Source organism: Sphaeramia orbicularis, chromosome 19 (genome assembly GCF_902148855.1).
Source record: "Sphaeramia orbicularis chromosome 19, fSphaOr1.1, whole genome shotgun sequence".
Classification (NCBI taxonomy): domain Eukaryota; kingdom Metazoa; phylum Chordata; class Actinopteri; order Kurtiformes; family Apogonidae; genus Sphaeramia; species Sphaeramia orbicularis.
Genome location: NC_043975.1, coordinates 4,128,964 through 4,138,041, shown reverse-complemented (window position 1 = coordinate 4,138,041; position 9,078 = coordinate 4,128,964). Strand labels below are relative to the sequence as shown.

General features: G+C 39.6%; 1 protein-coding gene across 1 annotated transcript in view; it reads right to left on the bottom strand.

Moving 5' to 3' along the window:
- Positions 1–8,161, bottom strand: part of LOC115410452 (NLR family CARD domain-containing protein 3-like) — a 21,562-nt gene extending 13,401 nt beyond the window's left edge. Inside the window, 1 exon segment of the mRNA XM_030122109.1 lies at positions 8,089–8,161. Within this exon segment, the coding sequence (XP_029977969.1) occupies positions 8,089–8,161 (73 nt within the window).
- Between the last annotated feature and the right edge of the window lie 917 nt (positions 8,162–9,078).

The following is a 9,078-nucleotide window of genomic DNA, read 5'->3' as shown; positions in this document are numbered from 1 at the left end:
AAAACTACTACACTAACTGATTTAAATTCATAAAGTGCGAGGAATAAATACTTTCAGAGTTAAAAAAAATAAATAAATAAATGTAGTGACAAGCAAGATAGTGTCAACGATGAAAACAACAGCTGACTAGCCAAATTTGAGCTAAAATTATCATTAGAGTGTTGGGATGAGAACCATAAGAAACACTTTCACAGACAAAGAAGTGATAAAATAGAAGCTGTTGTTTCATTCACTGATGTAGAAAATGGAGTTTGATGCTGAAATGGCAGCGTTTGTTCAACACGTGTGAGTTTGATTCTGATTTTTATGAAGTTATAAAGTCATTATGGGATGTTCTTATCTTTGCTAAATTTTCATCTGTTGGTTCAGACTAAACTGTGACAGTTCTGACCGTGTTTGTTGGATTCAAACGATCTTTAGTTCAGCTACTGACAACACAACCAAACAGAAAACAGAGGTGATTAGTGGTTTTACTGTGGCTTTTTCAGTCTAAACAGAGCTAAGCTAATAGAGCTAAGCTAACAGAGCTATAATGTAAACTATCAGCTGATGGAAGATTATAAGACACAGTGTTATTTGAGCAACTGTTAAAATAAGCATCTGTGAGTTTTAGTTTGAAGAAGAAAACCTGAGGATTCCATAATGCACATGTGTGATAGAGCCCCAGTAAGAACGCAAAGCAACAAAGTGACATCTAGTACTGTTTAATGTAGTGGATTTAAAGACCTAAAACAACTAACAGGTGCAATATTTAAAAGTATGCAAGAAAAGATGAGCAAAAATGCATATTTAGTACAAATTCAATAATATTTTTCATTACATGCACTGGTTAAAATGTCATCAATCAGTAACATAAATATGTTGAATATATCTTAATGCTACATAATAACCCCAACCCAGAAAACAGAGGTGATTAGTGGTTTTAACTGTGGCTGTTTTCAGTCTAAAAACAGAGCTAAGCTAACAGAGCTAAGCTAACAGAGCTATAATGTGAACTATCAGCTGATGTAAAGATTATAAAACCGTGTTATTTGAGTGAAAACTTGATGACACCATAATACATTGGTTAGCATTGATTCTTTGGTGGTTTTGGTTCTAAATGTGTTCTGGTACCAGACTGACCCTACTGGTGAGAGTTTGGAAAATCAATACTACATCGAACAGCTTTAAAGACTAATCAGTGTTTAGGTAAATAAAACATGAAAATCTAAAAAAAACCACAGAAAAATAATCTGATACTGACAGTGAAATGTGTATTCAGCATAAATCAGTCCAGTTATTTATATTCTATCAAGTTAAAAGCAGTTTTAAGAGCTTTATGGATGATTCATGGGCTAAAGATAAGGTGTTTTGTTCTTTTAAGGTGCTGGGGTTAACATAGTATTTCAGTTAGACAATAATGGCTGAGCAGAGTGAATGTCTATGCTCTGACTGTTGTCAATGACTTCATCTGAATGAATGTTGCCGTAATCAGAGCCGTGTCCTCCAACAGCAGAAGCTGAACAGACTTAGTTTAGAGCTTTACTGTAGGAAGAATGTGCACTAGAGCGGCCAGAGACCTGCCCTTTCTCACATTACACCCATGTATACCACTGTATTCCACCTGAATAGGGATTGTTAGCATTCGAGCTGAAACGAAAACTAGCAACGAAGGTGTGATTTGAACTGAGATGAAAAGAAACAACTTCAGAAACATCAGTACTAAATAAAAAACAAACATACACTAAAGTCAGATCTGTTTAAAGGTTCAGTGTGTGATATTTAGCGACATCTAGTGGTGAAGTTGCAGATTGCGCCCAAAAACTCAATGAACCTTTAAAGTTAAATCTGAGATTCAATACCAGGCAACTTAAAGATTCATGAATACACAGATACCACAAAATATATAACTGAACCTTTAAGAAATAGATTTGATAATAATTATATTTACATTCTGCTTTTTCAGTTTTTTAAATCAAGTTTTTTTGCACCAAAATTAAACTGAAATGAGTCAGTTCAATAAAATAAAATGAAAACTCACACTTTGGTGGATTAATACTGAACAAATAAATTATAATAATATAATAATAGAGGCCATATTTACTAATGTTATGCAACATTAAGCTATATTTAATATATTTATGTTATTTATTGATGAAATTTTAACCATTTATGTAATGAAAAATGTCATTTAATTTTTACCCAAATTTGCATTTTTGCTCATCTTATTATTATTATTATTATTATTATTATTATTATTATTATATTCTTTTTTTTTTTTTTTTTTTGGTCATAATTTAAAATATTGCACCTTTTAGTTGTTTTAGGTCTTTAAGTCTACTAAATTAAACTGTACTAGATGTCACTTAGTTGCTTTAATGTTCTTCCTGGGGCTCTATCACACATGTGTATTATGGATCATCAGGTTTTCTTCAAACTAAACTCATAGATTTTATTTTAAGTCATTTAACAGACAATGTGCGTCAAATAAAAATGCGTTTTGTCTGAAAAATAGTTTCTCTTTTATCTCGGTAAATATTTCTTTTCAAAATAGAACCAAAGTGCTTCCAAACTTGCTTCATAACATTCATCTACATCCGGTTTGAATTTCAGCCCCTCTGTGCTTTTAGGACCAGTTTCATAGAAGAGCCCATTTCACAGATTCCTCCAACGCCCAGACTGGACCCTTTGGTGGACTGGTTTAGACCCACGGGCCGCATGTTTGACACCTGTCATCTATAAAAAAAAAAACATTTCAAAATCTGTGGAGGTGACCACTTCCTCTGTAAATATACAAAGCCTACTTTATTGTAATAAAACACAAGGGTTTCTCATTTCCAGGTGATTGTCTGCTGACCTCATGGCCCACGGTGCATATTCAGCTGTGAGCTCTGCGTCCAGTCTGTCCATCAGGAGCTTCAAAGACTATAAATACAGAATACTCTGAATACTGACAGAGGAGATAGAGGAGACAGGGGCTGACGGACGGAGGACGGGGGGGGAGGTGGAATAACTCTGCACAGATCTGGTATATGTCACCTCACCGCCTGCCAGCCTGTAAGTGACCAGATCACCACTAGAGGGAGACAGACATGTGTTCTACTGCAGGGGGGGCCCCCTGGTCCTGCAGAGCCACTATCCTGTCTGTTTTAGATCACGGGGGTCCGACCCTGGTCCTGCAGAGCCACTATCCTGTCTGTTTTAGATCGGGGGGTCCGACCCTGGTCCTGCAGAGCCACTATCCTGTCTGTTTTAGATCGGGGGTCCGACCCTGGTCCTGCAGAGCCACTATCCTGTCTGTTTTAGATCAGGGGGTCCGACCCTGGTCCTGCAGAGCCACTATCCTGTCTGTTTTAGATCGGGGGGTCCGACCCTGGTCCTGCAGAGCCACTATCCTGTCTGTTTTAGATCAGGGGGTCCGACCCTGGTCCTGCAGAGCCACTATCCTGTCTGTTTTAGATCAGGGGGGTCCGACCCTGGTCCTGCAGAGCCACTATCCTGTCTGTTTTAGATCAGGGGGGTCCGACCCTGGTCCTGCAGAGCCACTATCCTGCATGTTTTATATCAGGGGGGTCCGACCCTGGTCCTGCAGAGCCACTATCCTGTCTGTTTTAGATCAGGGGGGTCCGACCCTGGTCCTGCAGAGCCACTACCTGCACGTTTTAGATCAGGGGGGTCCGACCCTGGTCCTGCAGAGCCACTACCCTGCATGTTTTAGATCAGGGGGGTCCAACCCTGGTCCTGCAGAGCCACTATCCTGTCTGTTTTAGATCAGGGGGGTCCGACCCTGGTCCTGCAGAGCCACTGTCCTGCATGTTTTAGATCAGGGGGGTCCGACCCTGGTCCTGCAGAGCCACTATCCTGTCTGTTTTAGATCAGGGGGGTCCGACCCTGGTCCTGCAGAGCCACTGTCCTGCATGTTTTAGATCAGGGGGGTCCGACCCTGGTCCTGCAGAGCCACTATCCTGTCTGTTTTAGATCAGGGGGGTCCGACCCTGGTCCTGCAGAGCCACTATCCTGTCTGTTTTAGATCAGGGGGTCCGACCCTGGTCCTGCAGAGCCACTATCCTGTCTGTTTTAGATCAGGGGGTCCGACCCTGGTCCTGCAGAGCCACTATCCTGCATGTTTTAGATCGGGGGGTCCGACCCTGGTCCTGCAGAGCCACTATCCTGCATGTTTTAGATCAGGGGGTCCGACCCTGGTCCTGCAGAGCCACTATCCTGTCTGTTTTAGATCAGGGGGTCCGACCCTGGTCCTGCAGAGCCACTATCCTGTCTGTTTTAGATCAGGGGGGTCCGACCCTGGTCCTGCAGAGCCACTACCCTGCATGTTTTAGATCGGGGGGGTCCAACCCTGGTCCTGCAGAGCCACTACCCTGCATGTTTTAGATCAGGGGGGTCCAACCCTGGTCCTGCAGAGCCACTACCCTGCATGTTTTAGATCGGGGGGTCCACCCTGGTCCTGCAGAGCCACTATCCTGCACGTTTCAGATGTATCCTTCTTCCAACACCTGATTCTAATAATAAGCCTGTCATCCAGCTCTGCAGAAGCCTGATAACGACCTCAGGTGTGTTGGAAGGTTATAATGGTTTTGGATTTTTCATTATAGTTTAGTTTTATTTAGTTTTGACTTTTTTGTCTCTAATTCAGTTAGTTTTAATTAGTTTTCAGAGCAGGTTTGCTAGTTTTTTATTACTTTTCATTATTTTCTAAATGCTTAGTTTTAGTTTAGTTTTAGTTTCTTCATATCTTTTCTCTTCTTCACTGTCAAATTCAAATAAATCCCAGATAGGACTCTGCTGTTTTCTCCCAACTTTAGTCTGCATGTTTCCAGGTAGAGTTGAAAAGCTGACTCTAAACAACAAGTGACAGAAGTGACAGATCGTTAAATATCATATGGTGCCAGCAGCTAAAATTGCTTGGGGAAATAAATCGATTTCATATCAATCCAACATTGACAAAGACAAAAACTAAGGGAATTTGTATCCATAATTTTTATACGTTATAGTTGGTTTTGTAAGCACACAATACAGTTTCAGTTAGTTATCTTTTTTTTTTTTCTTTTAATTGTAGCTTTTATTTATTTCAGTCAACAAAATGTTTTTACAACTCTAGTTTTTGTCATTTCGTCAGTTTTTGTTAACGATAATAACCCTGGTGTGTTGGAGGAGGGAAACATGTAAAACATGCAGGATAGTAATGTTGCATTCCAGAGTCCTGGGGGGTAGAGTACATCCAACCTCAAAGTCTAGGTGATCCATGTTGAACATAAACAACAAACATGGAGATCGCAGACTGTCGACAGTCCAGTGTTCTCATATACACAAACGAGATGGAAGAAGCGAAATGACGGATGAGCTAATTATACACTGTAAAGTTTCTTTTCATTGCAAACTTGCCATTGTTGTGTTGACGTCAAGTTGTACTTTGCAGTGAGGTCGGGGTATTTCAATCTGGCTCGACTTTGCACCTAGGACTTCCAGCTCGGACAGGCGTTCCAATGCATTTGACCGAGTCGGACATCAGAAACTTCCCATCTCCTAGGACTCTAGAATGCAGCATAACTTTGGAGGACCAGGGCTAGACCCTGTGTTCCACTGCATGTCCTCCAGCTGCTGGTCAGCATGGATGGTAATAAAGCCTTAACCCTCCTATTATCCTCAAATACCCTCCTGAGACCCAGGAAAGGAAAAGTTTTGGCTTTTTTCATTAAATAATTGTCTTGATTTGAAGTGGCATAATCCAACAGTTTTTCTAAAACAGATTTTTATTTTTTTTGTATTTATTTTACATTTCATGGAAGGTCCTTTGCAGTGGACAGTGTTTTTTTTTATTACTTTTGTCCCCTACAGAGGACAAAAATGCATTGCTGGGTCTCAAGAGGATATTACTAACACATTTTACTCTGGGGTCAGTCTGACCACAGGGATATTTACCTCCTGAAAATGATTTACATAAATTGTTGACCAAATTTTTGTGTCAGGTACTTTGTTTATTATTATTATTATTATTATTATGCTTGAGATGATCATTTTAGAGTGGAGGCATGTGCAGTTGGACAGACTTGGATGTGATCACCTCCATGTCTACATTGGCTTCCTCCTTTTGGCAGGAGTTCACAAGTCAAGTTGTTTCCCACATGCCCACAGCAGCAGGAGTATCAAAGCTCTGGTGGGAACAGCTCCCCCCCTATATCAATTCACACACACGCACACGCACGCACGCACGCACACAACACACACACACACAGAGGAACACTAATGAGTCCAACATGTGTTGAGCAGATTAGAAAACTATCATCATGATAACTTTATGCTTAATCAGCTGTCCCCATCAAATTAGGAAAAGTCATGAAATATGAGGCAAATAAAAGTCAACAATTATTTTTCTGAATGATAAACGTTGAGTAGCGTCAGATGGGCTCTGTGCACAGCCCCACTACGTCCTGAACTTCAGGTGGGTCCTTTATTTCCTGTCTGTCATTATTGGACACACTGATTAATCCATGTGTCTAATTAATCAGTAGTCACAACAAGAAGCAGCAGACACACCTGGATTATCAGGTGTCCAATAATGACAGACAGGAAATAAAGGAGCCGCCTGAAGTTCAGGAAGTAGTGGGGCTGTGCACAGAGCCTACTGACCCCCAGGATAATACGAGGGTTCAAACAAACACATTCTGTCGTCAAACCATCATTATTTACTTTAAGCCATTTCAACTTCAGTGTCAGTTTTTCACTTTGACCATATCTGTATGTGTATTTATTAGATTTTTTTTTATATTGATATATTTTTCTTTTTTTGGTTTTTTGTATTCATTTTATTTCTTTTTTTTTTTAAATTTATACTATTATGTATTTCAACTTTATGTTTTCATTTAACAACATCTCAGCTTTCACATACTTCAACATCTACTTCAGCTTTAAATTTTACATTTCAACCAGAGTTTCACCTTAACTATTTCAGCTTCTTCAACTTTAGTTTTTCACTATGAACAAGTTAAAAAAAAAAAAAAAAAGTTTAAGCTCCTCCTTTCACTTTATCTTTTACTTTGCCAGTGTGTCACCATAAACTATTTTAGCTCCTTCAGCTTTAGTTTTTCATTTTGGCAAATTTTCCTACTTTAAAGAATTTCAGCCTCTCCTTTAATTGTATTTTTTTTAGTGTTATAATGTGTTCTGCTTTAAGCTATTTCAGCTTCATTGAATTTGATTTCTCATTTTAACAGTATAACATCAGGATAATTCAGTCGTATTTCAGCAACAGTTCAGCTGCAAAGGGTTCAGCTATCAGTAACCACACACAATGTCTTCTGAGATGGCAGGGTTTTTTGATTGAGACGTAGGAAGTATTAAAGATAAAGCTGCAGAAAATGGAAATACTCACATAAATACCTCACAGTTATAAAAAGTATAGTTGTAAAAGTATTTAGTTTTATTACATCACTGCTTTTTTTGACTGCGTTCACTGATCTGGTTTAACCCATAAAGACCCAGTGCTACTTTTGTGGCAGTTCCCAAAAATTTTTTTCTCTATATTTATCTTTTCTTAAGTGATTTAACACTATTGATTGTAATATTATCTTCCTTATTTTGCGTTTTTTCAATGTGAATCATGTATTTTCCTATGTTTAATTCACTGATCATGTAGGTTTTCATTTAAAGTTGAAGCTTATTACATCAAAAACAGAGAAAACTCAAGAAAAAGTGACTTTTTCAGCTAAGATATCAATAACTGAACATAAACCCAGTGTGTCCATCCACTGTCATTGATCCAACTCCATGGGTTTTACTGGTGAATCACCGTTGTAGAAGTTGACAGTGTTTCCATGGTAACTACGGAGCCTCTGAACATCCAAATGGTCATATCTGATGACCATGAAAAGATGAAGAACTGTATTTTACACCAATTATTTACATGTATTGATAGGAATAGTGGATCAGTTGTTAAACATTTTAGATCAGTAGATGGTTTTGGTTGTTGATGGAGGTTTGGGTCTTTATGGGTTAATAACTTAAAAACTCTCAAACCTAATGATCTGACTGACAGTGTCATTAACATTAGTTCCAGTCTCTGAGGTGATGATGCATTCAATGACCTCTACTCACTTGCTTGTCGTGCTTTGTCCATGTAGGTGGTGGTCAGTTCATCGCTGAGCGGTGTCTGCTGTGGCCCAACCATGGGCACCAGCTGCTTCCCAGAGCCCAGCAGCAGAGCCTCCTTTGCCCGCTCAGGAGACACCAACGGGGCAGGTGAGCCCCACGCAGCCCCCTGCCTCCTGGAAGCCGCTGTCTCCTTCCCCCTCTGCCTCCGCCAGGCCCTGGTCCGGGGTCGGGGTCAGGGAGTGGGGGGTGAGGGTGTGGGGGGTGTGGGCCGGTGTTTCCCACTCTGTCTGCAGGGGCTGGTAGATGAGCTCTCTACGGGGACGCCGACGGGGGTTTGACCCTCCCACTGCCTCTGAAGGGTGACGGTGGCGTCTGTGGCGCTTTCATACCTGAGATCAGAGATGGAACTGGTCAAAAATATCAAATAATGCATTTTATTTCACATCCCTGAACATCACAGACATGGAGATCAAATCTAGACTTCCAGAGACTGTATTTAAGCATTTAGATTCAGTGGGACTGTCCATCCATCCATCCATCCATCCATCCACATATTGTATTAATGTATTCAGATTCAGTGGGATATATACAGTAAATTTAATTTTTAAAAAACCCTGGGCTCTTACTAATATCTGTATTTATTACCTGTATAATAAAAATGATGATAATAATAATAATGATAATAATAATAATAATATCAATGTTTGCGGCCTCAATTGGCTAAAATACAACATGCTGACTTTCCTGAACTGTTTAAACTATTTTTTGCTGTATACTATCATCATGGTTTTAAAGGAAACAAAAGCAGAAGTTAAAAATATAGTTCTTTTCTTTTTTGTCCTAAACAGACATTAGCCAGTGCTAATGCTAATTGCTAATGCAACTGCTAAGCGCAGTGTGTATTACAATGGAAAAGAAACTGAGTTTTTCTTTTTTTTTTTTTTTATAAATCTGTTGTTTAATGTAGAATACAGTTTTTTGTGAGGCCTAAAT